Genomic DNA, 18,504 nt, shown 5'->3' on the forward strand with positions numbered 1-18,504 from the left:
CCCCCCCCCCCATGCACACACACCCTGAAATACAGATGGTTGTCAAAACTACAAAATGTTGTCCCTGACAGAACTGTACCAAGCAGTAACTTCTACAAAAATAGCTGTTAAGGAAAAGATGATATCTAAGATGAAGGAAATAAGAGTGCATCAGCTTGCTGCTCCTCCTCTTGGTTCAGATGAATGGATGTCCCGTTCTCTATGTGGTACAGCCCTTCAGCCAGTGTGTACTCCACCATGGACTCCTGTGCAGCAGCAGACATCTGAGGGTGGGTAAAAGGTTTGTTTGTTTATTTGTTTTCCATAACCAGTAAACCTGTAAACCTGTACAGTATTAACTATTAGTACAAGCTGCGTAAGACTAGACTGTAAGGATATTTATCAACTCACACAGGGATGGGCCGGCCCCTTTCGATAATTGTGGTGGGAACTCTTTAACATGCTTAAGGTGTGGCTCTCCTGAAACATGGGACCTCTGGTTTTGCGCCATTTACACTTCTATTGAGTCAAATGAGGAAATAGGTGTAAGGTGCCTTTTCCAAGGGCACGACATTGGGGCCTGAACATTAGACTCTTAGTCTTTAACCCTAACCACAAGACCACCTTGCTACCATTTGTACATAAATTATACAATATAACAAGTAAACCAACTTAAAACACACCGGTACTAAGGTTCAAAATGTTTCCAAATCTGGCGGAAAAATAATTCTGCACACTTACCGGTTGGTAGCTGTTGGGGTCCAGATCCTTCGGTGGAAATTTGAAGTCAGGTCCAAAGTTGACTGTAACCTGGAAAGAGACATCAAGAAAAACAATAATTATTGTACTTAGCAGAAAGTGACTTTATCTTACAGACTTAGCTTTGCTTTTTAATCATTTGATTCAACACTTGATACTGGTCAACATTCACTAAGTGACACTCACTCAATCTCGTTACCAAGAAGTTGGGGGCAACCTCTTTCACCGTTTCTCCCTAAAATGATACAATTTTTTTAAAATCCACTGAGGAAACATCTTACCATGACATTCTTGTACAGTGAGATGGCAGGATAGTAAGTCCCTGAGTAGATATCTTCCCAAGCCATTCCCTGACTCTCTCCATTCTTGTAGTATATCATCTGGAAGAGACATGCATAGACTTGGAAAATTCTTGCCAACTTGTCAAATGGTGTCTTTGAAAAATGAGCCTAATTAATATCGCACAAAACAACGTTTTGCAGGAAAAAGCGAAATAACTTCAATCATAATTTTTATGTTAACAATGTATGCTTTGTGCAAGGTTGCTTGTGACCTGAGGAACTGTTGTATTTTAGTTCCATTGGTAACACAAGCACTTTAAAGTCTGACAATGGCCAACTGGTGAAGACTATTTCCCATACCTTGCTCCCTTCCTGAGGTGTCAGGTTCTTCAGAGCAGCATCCATGTTATCCCTCTCCTCAAAGTACAGGTAACCTTTGAACTTGATGAGTGGCTGGAAAAGGATCGTGGGAGATATCAGCATTAGCAGTGCTTTTCACAGCAGGAAAACAGATCGGCCAACGAGACTGCGAGTTCTAAATTTTCAGCAGTAATACGCCTGGTGCTCTTTCGATTATCACACGATTTTTAGACATTGGCCAATGTTCGCAAGTCCCCAGGCCCTATCCAATGTGATGGAGTAGATTCTCAGGTAAAACATTTGTCAATTTTTAAATATGTAACCTTCTGGGGATCAACAAATATGCCAAAGCTCGTCAACTCTGTGACAGGGGCTTATGGAATAGGAAGATTAAAGGGAGAATGTCAACCTTTGATTTATTCAAAACTACCTGAGATGAAATTTTAAAGAGATATACATTGTGATTTAGAATTTTACAAGTAGGCCTTGTCCTTCTAATCCATTCAGATGATTCCGAGTAAGAAAACAAATACACAGTGCATCTGTTATAAAAGAAAATAGCCTTACTGTTTCCTTGTGAGTTTCTGGCAGCAGTGCCCCTGGGTCTGTGCTCTCCGGTAGGGAGATGTAGAAGCCCAACACGTCGCCCTGTCCGTACCCCTCGCTGTAGTGTTTCCCTCGACTCTGGTGAAAACGCGTCCCCTTCCGGCTACGCCACGAGTACCCAAACCGGTCGTACCCCAGAGGTGCCTGGAGGTTTCCTGCAACAGAACATTAAAAAAATCGTCTCAACCTTGTAACAAAAAAACAAAAAATCAACTTGGCCTTCTCTCAACTGAATTCTGTTGTACACAGTACAAAATGAGTGGATGAAATGGCAGGGAGGGATATAAACATGAGAATGTGCCCTAACTGGACTGATCATGCAGTTTTCAGATCAAAAGAATTACTACATGCAATATAGCCTATAGGTAGAGTTTTGCTTAACCCTTGTCTTGTGGGACCCATATATATATAGGTTGCACATTACAGAGTGTGCCGTTGTAGGTCCCGTATATGTATGAGTTAGGGGTATTTTTCTGGGGAATTTTTCAAGTGAAAATGGCCTGATTAAGAAATCAACTTAATGAAATAGGTTGCGTAAAAAAAATGCCAGCACCACAAGGGTTAAGACCCTGTGAATAGATTCTTAAAAATGCGTAACATCTTTCTTGTAAGAAGACCAACCTAAAGCCTGTCCCCATCCCAGCCTGGTGGCGGTCCCTTCTGGCATCTCCTCGATGTTAACCTCAAAGTACCAGGCTCCACGGTTCACTCCTGGGGAAACAACAGCACGTTTCTTTTTTTCGATACACAAGGCTATCTTCTAGCCTCCTTTGCAGACTTCTTGGAGCAGCAGAGGTTTTCTTCGCACGGATACATGGTTTTTTACACGGGCCAAGGTTCTCTTAAAGCCAAATGCCAGCTTAGGGAGTTATGTCGCCAAGGGAGGAGAGGCAAGCCAGCATTAGACAACCTTGGCCCGTGTAAAAAGTCGTGTACATGTATCAGCGTTTCTCCCCAAAAAAAACGCTGCCACTCCAAGAAGTCTGCGAAGGAGGCTAGCTTTTATCTTATATACCAGGATTTATCTCAATGGACTTGAATAGCAATAATGACATGTGACAACCCCTGCATGGTATACATCTACATGTATTAGGAAAATATATCAAACTTTAAAGAATGTCTGCTAGACATTAGAAATTCCTCCAATGATTGTAAAAGCTCTTTCTCATGCCCCACTACACACTCTTGTATTGAGTAGATAAGCCTTATGGAACCTTATTCATGTACCAGTAGATGCCATACTTTGTACCTTGTACGGTTGTTATGCAATAAACTCATATTTTGAAATCCTACATTCCTAAATCTTAACAACTAATTCTAACTAAAACAAGGATAGTTTCCATGTACATTACAATTATTTGGGTACACCTAGACCCAATATCTTCTTTTCTACAGTATATTTCAAATGTTTAATTTTATGAAACTATGGAAGAGTTAAAATATCCACATTTCAAAGCCAGGCAGGATTATCCACAAAACAAGTAGAGAAATATCTGCCCATAACTTCTTGCATTGTCCAATCTTGCAATAAACAAAGCAAGAAAAGCTAGTGAAAACATAACCTACTTAGCAGAAGTAACAAAAAAGACCTTTACCATGAGTAGCTCTGACCATAGAATAACCCTTCTCTCCAGTCACTGACAGCCTGTCCTCAGAGATCTTCAGTTGGGGAGCTGAGGGCACAAAAAGAACAACTGCAATTCACCATCTAGTTGATGATTCAACTCTTATCCATACTGATTCACGAAAAGAGATAATTTCAAATTAGTGATGGCCTCGACAATCATGTTTATCTCGCAGTTCCCCAAACTTTTGACTCAACGCTAAGAACAAGATCAAAACAGTAGTCAACATCAACAAATTTATGTACACATTGCTAAAAATGTATTTGTCAAAATCTGAAAAAAATAAAAGATACATGAGAGAACCCATACCTAATGACCCTAATTTTTTCAGGACAGTAACTGGAAACACAACATTTATTTTTCCAAGGCCTAAGCTTGTTTGACATGTGTCTATCACCTCTATCGTGCAGGGCCAGCAGTACCCTGTCGTGCAGCGCTCTACGATACAGCTCAGCGGGGATAGGTTTCCCAGCGTAGAAGTCCGTGTCCAGTAGCTGGTGTGGGGCATGAGGGTCAGGCTCTGCCAGGATGTAGCGGTACCCATCCTTGTTGAAGGGATGTTCCTGGGGGAAGCCTAGTGGAGGCAGCTTCAGCGATGTCAGGATATCCCTAAGATTTAGACAAATATCTCAATGAAACTTCTTTAATTGTTTTATCATGAATCGGTCTATCTGGTTTAAATTGAGATGAAAAATGTAATATTCGATCATAGAGGACTGGGAACATGATATCAATGAATTCAAGCTCATATACAATATTGACTTCAAATACTGTCAATAAAACAAGTTCTTCCTATGACTTTTTCCGACAACAGAACCCAGCAAAAGATAGTAATAATCACAACAAAAGTCTGATTTTGAGGATCATTCTTTTACTTTCCTTTGCAAAATTGTAGTTTAAAGGCAAAACATGAAGAGTCCAGTAAAGATTGCTAGTCAATTGCCAATAGAGCATAATACTCATTCAAATTACTGGGGGGGGGGGGGGATTCACGTGCACCAATCAGCACTATTGAGTCAATACTTGAAACCTTAGAAAGTAAGGACATCACAACTTGACCAGCTGTAAATGATGCAAAGCTGTTATGCAACATGTAGCAACGATGCCTGCTAGCAATCAGGTACACTTGTCTAGACTACTCTCCATACAAGCAGAAGTTGGTGGGGAAGATTGTGATCGTTTTATCATATGCCCCATTTTTCGTCAGCTATCCCCACCAACGGAAAACGGGGCATATGATAAAACAGTCACAATCTTCCCCACCAACCTCTGCTTGGAGAGTAGTCTAGTACTGCTCATGCATCTTCCCAGGGGCTCTCATGGAGGTCTCCATGCCATTTGAAGGAATGGGCAACAAAGTCCTTGTATTTTAGGAATCGACCATCTCAAACCTGAACCAACAAGATTTTGGGTTCAAGTGTACAAAATAAAAGTCTGGTGCCAGTTTTTTTGTAATACCGGAGCGTCTTAACCTTAGAATCATCCTGTTTAGTTCTAGGCTCTTGGTGAAGGTAGGGCCTGGAACTAAACAGGAAATTGACACTCGCAGGCTGGCAGGGTCTGGCTGCAGGAGTTTGCTTTTTTCAAAACACTTCCTCAGACACCCCCCTGTCCGCTATGAGATACCCCTCTAGGTTAACACAGACAGGTGCATGCGGCTGTAGCAGGTGCTGTACAGGCTACACGAGCAAGCATGTGTCACCTGTTGGGAATCAGGTGTCTGGTCCCCGGAAACACACTGTCAAAACGAAATACACACATTTAAACAGGAATCTGGTGACTAACTAGCCTGGGTGCCATCCTATTACTACCGGGGCTCCTACACTTGCTACACTACCATCCTATTATTACCAGGGCTTCTACACTCCCTACCCTAAAAATATATAGGGTAGCGAGTGTAGGAGCCCCAGGCCTGTAGTACTGTAGTGCTTGATTTGTTAAAGGTAACTAAATTTTAGCTACTTTAACAGTCACTAGTCAACTGCTAAAATTTCATCATCGCATATACTTTATCACTAACATTTGAGACAGTGATGCTTGTTCCCACCGTTAAAATTAGATGCCGTGAACTACTCCCTTTCTAACAAACTGCGAAAATTACCAACCGCAATATTGAATAGAATTACAGTAAAAGGATAGCACCCAGGCTAGTGACTAACTGCCCACTTGACATTAAAGTTAACCATCTAAGGTCAAAATAAACTTGATACTGACTTAAGCATGACTACCCTACTCAGATAAGACACTATGGATGAAGGAATTGCTTGTATTATCAACAAAAGATCTTTTCTGACAAACAGTAAGAGTTCTGGATTTTCTGCTGAGTAATAAGATCTAAGATGAAAGAAGTAAATCTCTTGCATTGATCTACATTATTTGCTTTATTCTATATCACTTTTTTACTTTAGTCTTGAAGTTGAAAGACAAGAAACTTTCCTATCAATAACATGACGAATACCTTTGTGACAAATACCGTTGTGTTAAGTATAAGTATCAAAACAACAAGTGAATATTCCATTGATGATGTATTTGATAACTCACCCCCGTGTTCTCTTGCTGGCTGTTGTTGACTGGGTGTTCTCCACTGCCTTTCTCTTGGCTCCTCTACCCTTGCCCGCCGCTGTCAGGGAACCCATTCCTGAAATAATAACAAGACTTCTTCATAATCGAATAAAGTTCTAAACGGGAACTATACACGGCTACAGCCTCTTTTCTGAAGATGTGGTGTGAGTGTGTACGGTTGGCTTGAGGTTGCCCACTACTACTGCCTAAGACTTCTTCATAATCAACCACAATATGTATTGTAAAATCCCAAAACCCACTAATCATTAAAAACGTGGGACTTTTCATCAGCCACTGCCTACAAAGAAGAAGTCAAACCCTCCAGTAATGTTGTATGTAGAAACATTAGCTAGATGCATAGAATAGACATTCGTTACCATTGTTACCTTACTACTGTTTGTACCCTTGCAATTAGCCTACGGGCATGAATTTGCAAATAAAAGAGTGCATTATATATCAAGGTAATAATTGTTAAGCAGGACTTAACTGGGAACATTATGCAATTTTGTGCAATAAAAATTTGTGACTGTGAGTGCACGGTGCACCAGGATATTTGTGAAGGGTTATGTACATTGACTTGAGGTACTATAATTATGCACTAGTAAACAGCATATTCTTGACATCCAAGTGTCATAATAATAATAAAACCATTCTTATATTACATGTTCATGTATGTTATTCCTACAACATTATACAAGACTTTCCAACACAAAGAAGACAAATTACTATCATAGGAAAAAACCTAGCAACAAGTTCAAACAAGCTAAATCAACCATTATAAACAAATATCATCACAATTGAGTACATAACCATGGCAGGTAATCTGTTGATAAACAATATCACGGGGAACCAAAATGACAGCTGAAATTTAGGTTTGATTGTAAGAAGAGAAGTATTTTTGTAGTAAAACTGTGATGCTGTAACTGTACCTAGAGGCATGTTTAGACCAAAGTCCATCATGACTGAGCTATATAAGGCCGATGGTATGGTCCCCAGTACACTGTAGAGCAAATATATGCCTTGCACATTACGCAAGTTGATTTGCCAACATGTGACCCACTTAACAGGCTTGCACATCATTGGGCTCGCATCTTGATTAATTTGCATATTTCTGCACAAATGGCAAAGTATATTGATTGATATAAATCAGAGGATAATCAGAGGCCATATTTTGTACAGTTCTGTGTTTTGCATGGACCAGAAGACTCATTGTTATTCATAAGTCATGGCAACATTTTTGTATTTTTTTTGTTGCTTTCACTTCAGTCGGTTTTGGTTATCCTTACTGTTACAGTTACTTCATTTTTGTCACCAGCCATCATTCATATGACATTACTCATAGAGATTCTTTCAATTGTCCAAATGCAGCAGAAGTGCCACAAGGACAAAATCATGCCATTATTATTTGTTTTAACTTGTTCCTTTCCTTTCCATTCTTTATTCCTCCATCATAAGAAAGCATCACAAAATAAGATACATTAATGTACAGATACATCAAATATGATACAGTATAAAACAATAACTTTCCACACATAGACATTCACAGATGATTAAAAATAAATAAAATAAAAAATCAAACAAAAAGATTATCAATAGATAATCATTAGATTTGCTGTCCAGCAGTCGAGTAGTAGTAGTACTGTAAGTTTTTAATTCTGAGCAAGACCTACAGATCTAGAGGCGCACTAGGGTCTTCATTCATTTATTCATCAATTCACTCAATTATCAGTGTTTCTCTTCCTACCATTCTGAGATGATGACAATGACGACATCAGCTTCTGTCCGTTCTCTCTCATGCTGCTACTGAGCTTCTGGGAATCAATGTTGGGGCCGATTCTGGACAGGTCCTAGAGAAAACAACATTAGTGTGCATAATGTCCAGTGGATACCTTCAGCTCTCAAAGGCTGAATATTACAGGGTCTCTTTGCATTCCTTTATAATCATCGTTCATATTTTTGTAGTTTAAACATTATTTTGATATTTCGTTAGATTGTTTATCATAATCATTGATGGTAAAAAAATACCATTTGTTGTTGAATATGTAACAGACATTAGTTGGTAGACAGAAATGAAAATAGCAAGGAGATATGCACCATCCTTGGAACAACTACCATAGTGGCCATGGTAAAGTACATGGTACAGAAAGCTTAATTACGTGGATATAGGAATAACAGTTGCAAGTCACCATGAAACCACAACCTTTGAAGCACAATTGCTCATGAGCCAAGAATGAAGACCACAGCATATTATGTATCAAAGAAAAACATGGAATCATACACACAACAAAGTACTCTCTGAGATTCTTTGGATTTTCGTTGTACAAAAATAGACCAGTAGGAAGAACAGCAACCTTTGACCATAGTACTCATGGATTCGATACTCTTCAAAATTGTTCTAGCAGACAATGTACCTTGAAGGCATGAAATTTACCAGACAAACAGCTGTTACAGTAGTATATGTATCATAATAAGCATGCAGGAAAGGGAAATATGATAGACACATTTTTTTGGTCAAAAGGTTATGGGGTTTCACAAGATTTCATGGTACACATTCATTGGTTAATCTTAATTTTGCAGAAATTAATAAAGTTCGTTAAAGAATAGGATAAGATATAGGAATACATCCAGAAATGTCACTTGTATTGCTATATTTGCACCTAATTATCAAAAAGGATCTGGACTAGTACTGATGAAACACCTTACCAGTTACCTCTTCTCTGAAATGATCATACATGTTCCAGGCTTTGGTGCCTACCCAGGACAGACCACGTACTCCATCCAAAATATACAACATTGTAACCTTAGGGAGACACCATCTCTCCTAGGCAGGGAGGGGGAGAAAATATTGTGCCTTGCTTTCTTCAACAATGATGTTGTCTGATGTTTGGTCTGTGCCTGATATACACAAACCCACGAAGTGTCATAACATATATTAGAATATATTTCTGTGTAGCAAGCTCTCTTCTATTAAACTAGTAAAGTATGGTCTCTTCCAACTTGGCATCAAACACACCATATTTCTGGCAACAAGACAACCAAACAATTCTTAATATATTCAGTAGTTCAGTACCTGTTCACAATGAATTATACACGATAGATATTCTACCAACAAGTTAGCAACCAAACACCGTATGGCTACACATATAATATTTTGAGTTTCGTTTATATGTTTGAAGTGATAGTCATCTCAAACCATGGTCATATTCCAAAACTGATGGCTGACCAAAAATCCCAGGAGAATCGATCTACCTTTCAGACTATTTTTTCCACTGACCTGTCCAATTATTTAGGCCAAGAGCTTGCTATACCAACACAGCTGACCTTGTACCAATTCTATATAACTGTAAATTCACAGACAAACAATGTAATCAAAGTCTCACTCAATATGTTTCTGATGAATATCCAGACCATTTCCTTCCACAGGATTCTTCTGCAAAAGGAAGTCACCAAAAGCCAGACCCCAATGGTAATTTCAATAGGAACACACCATTCTAACGGGATCGGAGGGAGGAAATTTGTATGGGAACAATAGTGCAGAAATATGACTATTTGTTTCTCCATCTTGAACAATGTAGAGATCCGTTTTCAATGTAACAGCAGACAGAGTCCTTTTCTCTTCCATGTTGTTGGTTTAAACTGTTGACCTACTTTACATCTATTAAAAACACATTCCAGACTGCCCTTATTCAAACACTATAGATTTTCCAACTAGGATCTAGAATCATCCCAAAGATTCAGAGGGTAGACGGAACCATTTTGAAAAAATTCTAACTTTTGCCTCAATCTATAGTATGTGTTTCGATAAAACAATGTTAAAATCTCTGATAACTTACAATTGTAGATTATCTCTGTTGTCAGTTTATCAATAAATCATTTTAAGGATATATTGTTATGATCATGTCTAAGAAATATTTTCATGGTCTACAAGATATCACTTTTGAATGAGATATCAATTTTGAATATCAATTTTAACGAGACATCAATTCAGAATGACATACCTTGGCCTAGCTAACATAGATGATTATCATTTGTTTGTTTGTTTGTTTCTTTTTGTTTGCAGTGATCTGCTATAATCTTCATCCAATCTTCATTACAGTTGCAGTCAGACATGCAAAGACTAGGTGTAACAGACCGTTCGGTGTAATATAACCAGCTGCTGCCGCACCGCATGCTTGCGAAGCTGGTGTGTTACGCCTAATGGCGGTTATACCGGCTATATAGATACAGATATAGAATGTACAATTTTCTGAACTGTTTCTAATCATTTCTAAGTTCAAGTTCAAGGAAGCGAGCTCAATGATACCAACGCAGTTACAGTCAAACCTGTATTAGCGGTCACCTTTGCATAGCGGCCACCTGCCCATAGTGGTCACTTTTTGTCGGTCCCTTGGATTTTTCCCATTGACATAAGCATTAAGAATTAGGCTATAGCGGCCACCTGTCCAACGCGGTCGCGGCCAGACGATTTTCGGTCCCGCGAGTACAGTAACACTGCCGATAACGGTCAATGTGCGGCGGTGGAAGCCGCATCGCCACCGCACGCCGGGTTCAAAATCTTCATTTTTTTATGCAGTTATCAAGTTTATGTGAACTCAACTTGACAGGACAATAATAAAGAAAACAAGAATGTTTTATCTTTGTTAGATTATCCATGGTTTGACGCGAACTGAAGGACACATGGCTTGCGTTTGTACATCGTAGCATATTTGACTATTTCTGTGCATTTGGACTGGGCAAAGATTACGGTAGCTTTTGGAAAATAAAACCCGCACATGTATCTGATGCGCCAAGTTCGCGAATTGTTTCAATGTCGGCCCAATATTTCCGTTTTTCCCGGGAATTCATCCGAAAATGTGCCCAAACACGATTTTCAAAATGGCGGAGCAGCATAAAGGTTATCGGAAGACACTACTGTTGCGGAGGTATAGTGTGTTAAATTTATTTTGCTGCAAACTATCACTGAGGATGATTACTTAACCAAAAGCTTCAAACTGAATATGGATAACATTACTATGATGTAAAATTTGGGCTGTTGCAATTTTCTGAAAAGAAAAAAGCCCTCAAAAGGGTGACCTTCCTCTCATTACCCTATTAGCATAATGGTAGAAGCCGATCATGACAAGCAAACAACAACAGACAAGGAAAATTGTCGCCACGATTTTATGTTTGAAAACGGTCGAAAACGAACAGTAAGTGGCAACTGAGCAACATATATTTTGTTCTTAACTAACTAGGTGGCATTTTGCTGCGAAGGACTTAGTTTCATATGATTAAAACTCGTTGGTGACGCGTGTGCTGGCAGCGAAGCAGTCGCGAAGGATCAAGAGTAGAGTATGGCGATGCTGGTCTGTTCATACATGAAGCTCGAACAAGCCATGGATTTTGGAGTTGGCAGATACAATAGTTCTTTTTTTCAAGCCCATAATAGAAGTAAAAGAACAACAATCGAATTTCTAAAATGTGCCTTACCTATGTAATGTTTGCATGTGTACTGTACGGTGAATAAATGTAGATCTCAGTGGGTACTGAAAACATGTGTCACTCGTGGTCAATTACTAGTAATCGACATTTTCTCCATAGCGGCCACCTGTCCTTAGCGGCCAGTTTTGGCCAGTCCCTTGAGTGACCGCTATAGACAGGTTTGACTGTACTAGCTGTAGATGTGATAAGACGGTTGTTTCATGCACAAGAGGGTGGGATTTAAATTGTGCTTAGCACGTCCCTGCATTTTTCAGGAAATTTTACAGGAAATTAGGCTAGATCGGTGTAGGTAAAAGAAGCCCCACATTTTGCTACATAGATTTCAGGAAAAACATATCTGTTTACATCATTGTACACACGTTTACAAAGATACCATGAGTATTGGGCCTAGAGGACTGACAACCAGTATGCTTGAGAAATCATTTTCTTACATCTTATCATGAACTGGATATGTTGCCCCATATATAACCCTGAAACCCAGTTCAGACAACCCTTGCCAACTTACCACGGGATCCATTGGGTCAGATGGGGATGTTACTTGCAAATGTGCTAGTACACTGTAAAACAAGTGATCTGAGATGACATGGACGAAACGAGCTGAGAGGAGATAGACACAACCACTGGTACCACAGACCACACCCTCTGCTGGGCTACACAGTACCAGTGACCCTAAGCAAGGCTGCGCTGCCAATTGTATTGTAACTCCAAGGGATGACTCATTTGGTATGGCCAGTAAGGTCTGAATCTCTATTAGGAAAGAATGTCCTCTTGGCCATTCCCTGATCATATGTCGAAATTTTTATGATTGTTAGACAGATTTTTGGCACTAGCCTTTACGTTGCTAAGGCAAAAGTTCACATTGACTAATAACAAGATTTCCGGGAACACTAATAATTCCAGGAAGTATTGGATTTCAGTTTCAATATAATTCAGTAGGTGTGGTGCAAATTGCTGGATTCAAAAAGACATCAAATATGTATGCCACTCTAAAATATATCTTACCTTGTTGAAAAGCGGCCTGCAAGGCCGAACAAGCATTCGAAAGGAAATAAAGGCTTTGATTTCTTTGATTAATTGATTGATTAATATCTTAGTGTATTTCATCAATCCTTGGAAAGATTATTTTCACATTTCGTTACAACTTTTCCTTCAAATATCCAGTCCTTGTCACAGAACATACAAAGTGACATACCCGGTACTCAGGTTTTTTTCTTGTTATAAAAGGTTGATGCAGCCAGAGTAACTGCATTGTTATTGCCTACCATGGCATAAAATATTGCAGTGCACCAGATGCGTCCCTACCTTTCTTACAAATCATACTCTAATCGTGCTGACTATCCTTCCTAATGGCCTATGACTCTACGAGACACCTTAACCACCATCTTCGTACACAATGCGTCATTAGTCGAGACTCATGAAACAAACATACCAGGAAAACCCACCAACTTTGGAAAAAAAATATTCTCAATCTGCAACACATTGAACTGGGATCATCCGGGGAGCTGTCTGGATGCTGAGAGCAGCGTCTAATGGCCGACTGCCAGCTGAATACTGAATAGACAGGCTAGACCATATCAGTTGCCTGTGTCTTGGAAATTTTCAACTTGGAGGGATATTGCTAGCTACCAATATATACTGTGAATGACTTCAAGTTTGCGGTGATTTAATTTCGCAGTAAAGAGAAATGGAATGTTCGCTATAGTCATTGTAATGGAAACACCAATGACTTTACAATTATTACAGATTATAGTTTGTACTAAGTGGAGATGGAGCAGTCACCACAAAAAACATAAAACATAAAACTACCGCAAAAATTTCAAGAATTACAATACATGTCAGGGCTCGAAATTCATTTTTGGAAATAGGTGCACTGGTGCACCCAATCCAAAAAAGGTGCACAGAAAGAATATTGGGTGCACCACATAGAATAAAGTTGAATGTCAGCAAAACGCTCTTAAGAACTTAAATCAGTAATTCTATAGCTAACCTTAAAATTTCAAACAAGTGATACATCAAATAAAGTACAACAAAAGAGTATATGGCTATTTCTGATACTTTAAGTACATTTCAAGAATATTCTGTATGCTTATTGTACAATAGTGCCTTTAACCCATAGCCTACAAAAATATCTAGGTGCACTGGTGCATCCACAGTCAAAAATTAGGTGCACTGCTCCAATTTTGGGTGCACATAGGTGCACATGCACCCAGTATTTCGAGCCCTGCATGTATACAGAAAGAGGCATCTAAAATAACAGAAGTGCGCTTGTTGCAAAACAACTCATCCACCACTGTGTACTTTACTTACCAGACAGTAGTACTACAGATGGAGGTAATAAGCTAATGAATATCAAGCCAACTATTACGTCAACATCTTTTTAAAACTGTTATCCATTACTTAGCATTGCAAAATATGTCAACCCACATATAAGAGACAGGTTAAATAATATCACTGTTACCATCCTCCATAATGTTCACTATAAAAACAAAAGCTGACTCTAGACCTTAATATCCGGCACAATGCAAAACAAGGCTGCCGTTCACTCTTCATTTGAATTGCCACAAAATAACCCGGTAATTACTAAGCTTGGCCAGATGTCGTTTTAGTCACTAACTTAATTGGGAAACACATTTAACTTTCTCATGAAATTTTGTTCATCCAAAACTGTGTTTAGACGTGGGAGCACAGCATTGGTGGTGTAATATTGGGTTGAATGATGATACGATAAAACGCTGAAATAGTTTTTACAACCAACTTAAGGAAACCAACTCCTTACCCAGATCTTTTACCGTAAAAGGGATCTCAGAAAACTCTTTCACGCCTTCAAATCTCTGCCCTGTTTATCCTGTTCAAAAAAAAGGCTGGGAAAATCAGGCATGAACAAACAGCAACAAACTATCGCATTTCCCGCCAACTGCAGCTTGGTGGATGTAAAAAGTACAAACACGCGGTTAACGCAAACACGAAACCTTCAGAAACCTTTCAGTGATGCAGAAGAAGACTTACTCCTCTGGACAGACTGTGCAGTGTGAGCACCAGACTCCAGCCAAGGCTGCAGCTAGCACGTCTGATTTGTAGCTACAAAGGGCATTTACCCGGAATGTGACATCACCCACAAGGGGATGTACCACTCTGGAGGGGTGACCAGGGTAGGAGGCAAACTGTTTTCGATGTATTCAAAACCTGTTTCATCACAAGCTGGGCAACTATGCTAACAGATAAGGTAGGATTCAGATAAACACTCTGTGTTTACATTCTGACATGTACATATTGGTGTTTGAGGAATGGAAGTTGGGATTGTTGAACCTTTTGCCCCCATGCCTCCAGAGGAATTCCTGATCTGCACAAACTGACAATGTAAATCTAGTCCTAAACCATGGCAAACATGTTATGGTCTGACTACATACTTGTACTAAATAACTCCATCAACTCAAAGTCTGCCATACAGATATACAAGAACATATTTGGTTGGACAGCAATTAATGGATGGGACATATCGTATCCAATCATAAACAATATTACATTGGGTGTAGCCAATTACAAAAGAGTCATCCATGCCAGTTAAGGGGGTCGTTATGGCACTCTTGGTACACAAATTAGGTTACTGGGCTCAATTTTGTTTGGTGTTAGACAGGGAGTGAACAGCAACAACAGTAACAACAACACGACAATTTCAACGAATGGGTATTATATACTAAGTACTTCTGATCAGCAAATTACGTTTCTGATATCTCTACTATATATATATGAAACGTATATAGTGCTGCTTGAAAATCACTGTACAATATACAATGTACTTCACATTATTTTCCCACACTTATATTATCATACCACATTTCACAGTCAAATCAACAAATAAGAAGATATTTCAAAAGACATTACTACCATACGGCAACTATTATCCTTAATTGTTCTTTTTTTCCTGACACTTCCTAAAACCTGCTTAGCTACACAGCAAAGTCAATATTACCTCTATAGTCATGCACCAGATCCTAAATGTGAAAATGGGAGCAAGTTGTGTATAATTAGGTAACACATATACATGTTATTGGTATAGAATCTAGGCAAGGGTGAAAATGAAAAATGTTGGAGATGTCTGAGGGATCAATCAGGGGTTTACAGGGATGGAGAAGAGATATTGGAATAGTTTTTTCTAGTCAACATACTTGCCTTCCTGAATTGTATATCAACTTTCTAGTCCTATTTGTCACGAATAGCTAATATGATCTTCCTCATACATGTTTCATTCCCATATTTCATAAACTCTTCCCCACTCCATGATTGTTTCTGGTCTTTCCCTGAATTTGCTGGTGATTTCATGCATATAACATTTGCCACACAGTCTTTAGATGGTGTAGACATTAGGGACAGTGGTAAATGGAACGTCCAAAAACATGCGAAGTTTAAGACAGAGAATGTTCTGTATACCAACTGTAGACTAAAACAGGCACTGCTTAGTCAAAAATTTGGGCAAGTCGCATTTTCCCATTGTGTAACATCAGAATCTTGAAATTGCATTGCAGACATATGTGATATGATATCTCCCCACACAAATGAACTTCTGTCCTGAAATGTCTACATCGTCTGCACTTGTTTTCACCCCAGATTGTGGTTACTATTACGCCAAATAAGGAGTGCTGGCCAAGTTCATGGTAATTCGGTAGGATTGTTGACGTCTTACAGATTCCCCAGGAGGCCATGTACACCATATGGGACCGCAGAGGATGGATTCAAGTTCACAGAGGAACAAAGATCCCTTCCAAAGGTGAAGGTAAGACAGCCTAAAAACATTCTCCATGATAACGACTGTAAAATATGAGGTTCACGGGCCAAGGCTGATAGACTAAAACCACATTAAACCCAGCATGTGTGTGATCTAGATTCTAGTTATCATCTTCTTTACAGATATTCTGCATTGTGCAGGTACATTTGTATATATGGTAACTAAGTCAGTTTCTGATGTTATCAAAATATTTGTTAGTGTAATTTTTTTCTTTCTTTTTCGCACTGATCATGACATACTCCTCTTAATGGGCTAAACCTGAAAGAAATCAATCACTAATTGCTTCGATTTTCTGAACATGGCATATTTGAAATGAAATTGTAGTTCGCATAATACATACGACTACCAATTATGCGTAGATGCAATTTTCAAAAAAGAATTGTTTACGGCTGTAACAGATGTCTCATTGTTATTTCTCAAATTCAAATTGTTTTATCTTAGTACTGTACTGGAAAATTTCTAAAGAAAGAAAAAATAGGAATGGGGGGGTTAGAAGTTAATTTTCCTTCACTGTACAGAAAAAAAAACAGCTTAACATCAATGCCACCTGTACAAAAACTACACTACAAACAAATGCCATAAAATCTTGTCATGATACAATATACATTCTCTGTACAAAAAGACAATGTTGTGCTAGATAGATATTGTACAAGTTGAGCATGACTTTGATGCCCAGGTTTTATATTGCTGAAATTTGAGTGAAACTTGGGTACTTCACAAGACCACCTGACTGTATAAAATGACAAATTTACAACATACATAATGGATATGATGGTTCCCAGATGACTACTAGTACTTACATGTATGTAATGCACATGTAGATCTTCTGGACAAGGTAGTATGCCTGCTCACATACTACCGTAAATGTTGACATTTTCGCAAATGTTTAATGTTTGCGGATTTCGTGGTGACCTCTTCATCGCAAACTTAAAACCACCACAGTTGTCTTCACCTTATTAACATATCTATTCAGAGTTTTGGTATAAAACCTAGATCTACAAGATCTTTCTTTAGTCACTGACAAAAGATAGAGGATGCTGCCTGAAACATCTGACTGTTTCAATATTTTATCCAGTTGCTTGAGTAACTATTTTTGGCGCACCAAAAATTGATGCTTGTTCTATCTTCTAACTGCCTACGGTCTTCTTTAAACCCCAACCTTAAAACCACTGCAAACACTCCATTTTCTCCCAGTACCATGAAATTAAATACCTTTACAGTAGTATGCACTGATTTATGTTCTTCTTCTATGTAAGTTATAGCTCTTATGACACTCTACCCCTGTTAAAGACTAAAAAAAATGATTATACTAATACCTCCAATGAAATCAAAATGAAGTTATGATGAGTGGCAGCAAGATTTGTAATTATTGCTGACATTCCACTTGACATGTGTACTTTATGTTGTGCACCAAAAATTCTTTCTGTGTGCACCTATTCCCAGAAATGAATTTCAAGTCTTGCTTGTTTACTCCAGTCTAGCAATCCAACAGACAAATCATTTACTAAACATTGCTAAAGATTAGACAATAATGAGGTAGGATAAAAAGCACTTTAAAAAAATATTCAAACTAACAGCAATCAAAGTAAAATCAGTATGTGTGCAAAGGAAGGCATTTACAAAATACCTATAGATCTGCATTCGTAACACACAGCTAAGCTGTAAGTGTTTTATAAAAGTGTTTGACACAACAAAACAGCTTAGTTTCCGTTCCCCATGTTCTTCACTAGATTTCAGTGGTTTCGGGTGGATTTCTATGTATTGGGGACCCATTTTTACTTCTAAGCTACAAAAGTATGATTTACATGCTTATACTGTAAATCCAGTTAATATTGCACTTGATAATTTTAGCGCTTGGGGGAAAAGGGAGTGGTTCACGACGTTCAATTTCAACGGTGGGAACAAAACATCACTGTCTCAAATGTTTTACTGAGAAATCAAACATTTCCAATAATGAAATCTAAGGGGTTGACTACTGACTGTTAAAGTAGCTAAAATTAAGTCACCGTTAACAATCAAGAGTTACAGTAGTTTGCAGATTCAAAGGAAGCTGTTTGCGTCGTGAGCA

At 38.7% G+C, this 18,504-nt stretch overlaps 2 protein-coding genes across 5 annotated transcripts in view; one reads left to right on the forward strand and one right to left on the reverse strand.

Moving 5' to 3' along the window:
- LOC136448210 (set1/Ash2 histone methyltransferase complex subunit ASH2-like) overlaps positions 1–18,504 on the reverse strand; it is a 23,008-nt gene continuing 4,504 nt past the window's right edge. The window contains exons 8-18 of one of the 2 annotated variants that reach the window (XM_066447461.1): positions 7,917–8,019; positions 6,152–6,248; positions 5,313–5,348; positions 4,008–4,219; positions 3,581–3,658; positions 2,607–2,696; positions 1,947–2,140; positions 1,380–1,472; positions 1,020–1,118; positions 721–789; positions 1–263 (exon numbers count right to left, since the gene is read on the reverse strand). In XM_066447461.1, coding sequence (XP_066303558.1) covers positions 126–263; positions 721–789; positions 1,020–1,118; positions 1,380–1,472; positions 1,947–2,140; positions 2,607–2,696; positions 3,581–3,658; positions 4,008–4,219; positions 5,313–5,348; positions 6,152–6,248; positions 7,917–8,019 — 1,209 coding nt within the window. In that variant the 3' untranslated portion in view covers positions 1–125. The remainder of the gene's footprint in view (positions 264–720; positions 790–1,019; positions 1,119–1,379; positions 1,473–1,946; positions 2,141–2,606; positions 2,697–3,580; positions 3,659–4,007; positions 4,220–5,312; positions 5,349–6,151; positions 6,249–7,916; positions 8,020–18,504) is intronic. The other variant, XM_066447462.1, reaches the window with a different exon arrangement.
- LOC136448212 (progestin and adipoQ receptor family member 3-like) overlaps positions 16,247–18,504 on the forward strand; it is a 13,714-nt gene continuing 11,456 nt past the window's right edge. The window contains exon 1 of one of the 3 annotated variants that reach the window (XM_066447466.1): positions 16,247–16,418. In XM_066447466.1, the coding sequence (XP_066303563.1) occupies positions 16,363–16,418 (56 nt within the window). In that variant the 5' untranslated portion in view covers positions 16,247–16,362. Of the gene's footprint in view, positions 16,425–18,504 lie in introns of all 3 variants that reach the window. The other 2 variants (XM_066447464.1, XM_066447469.1) reach the window with 2 other exon arrangements.

This window comes from Branchiostoma lanceolatum, chromosome 14 (assembly GCF_035083965.1).
Source record: "Branchiostoma lanceolatum isolate klBraLanc5 chromosome 14, klBraLanc5.hap2, whole genome shotgun sequence".
In the NCBI taxonomy this organism is placed as follows: domain Eukaryota; kingdom Metazoa; phylum Chordata; class Leptocardii; order Amphioxiformes; family Branchiostomatidae; genus Branchiostoma; species Branchiostoma lanceolatum.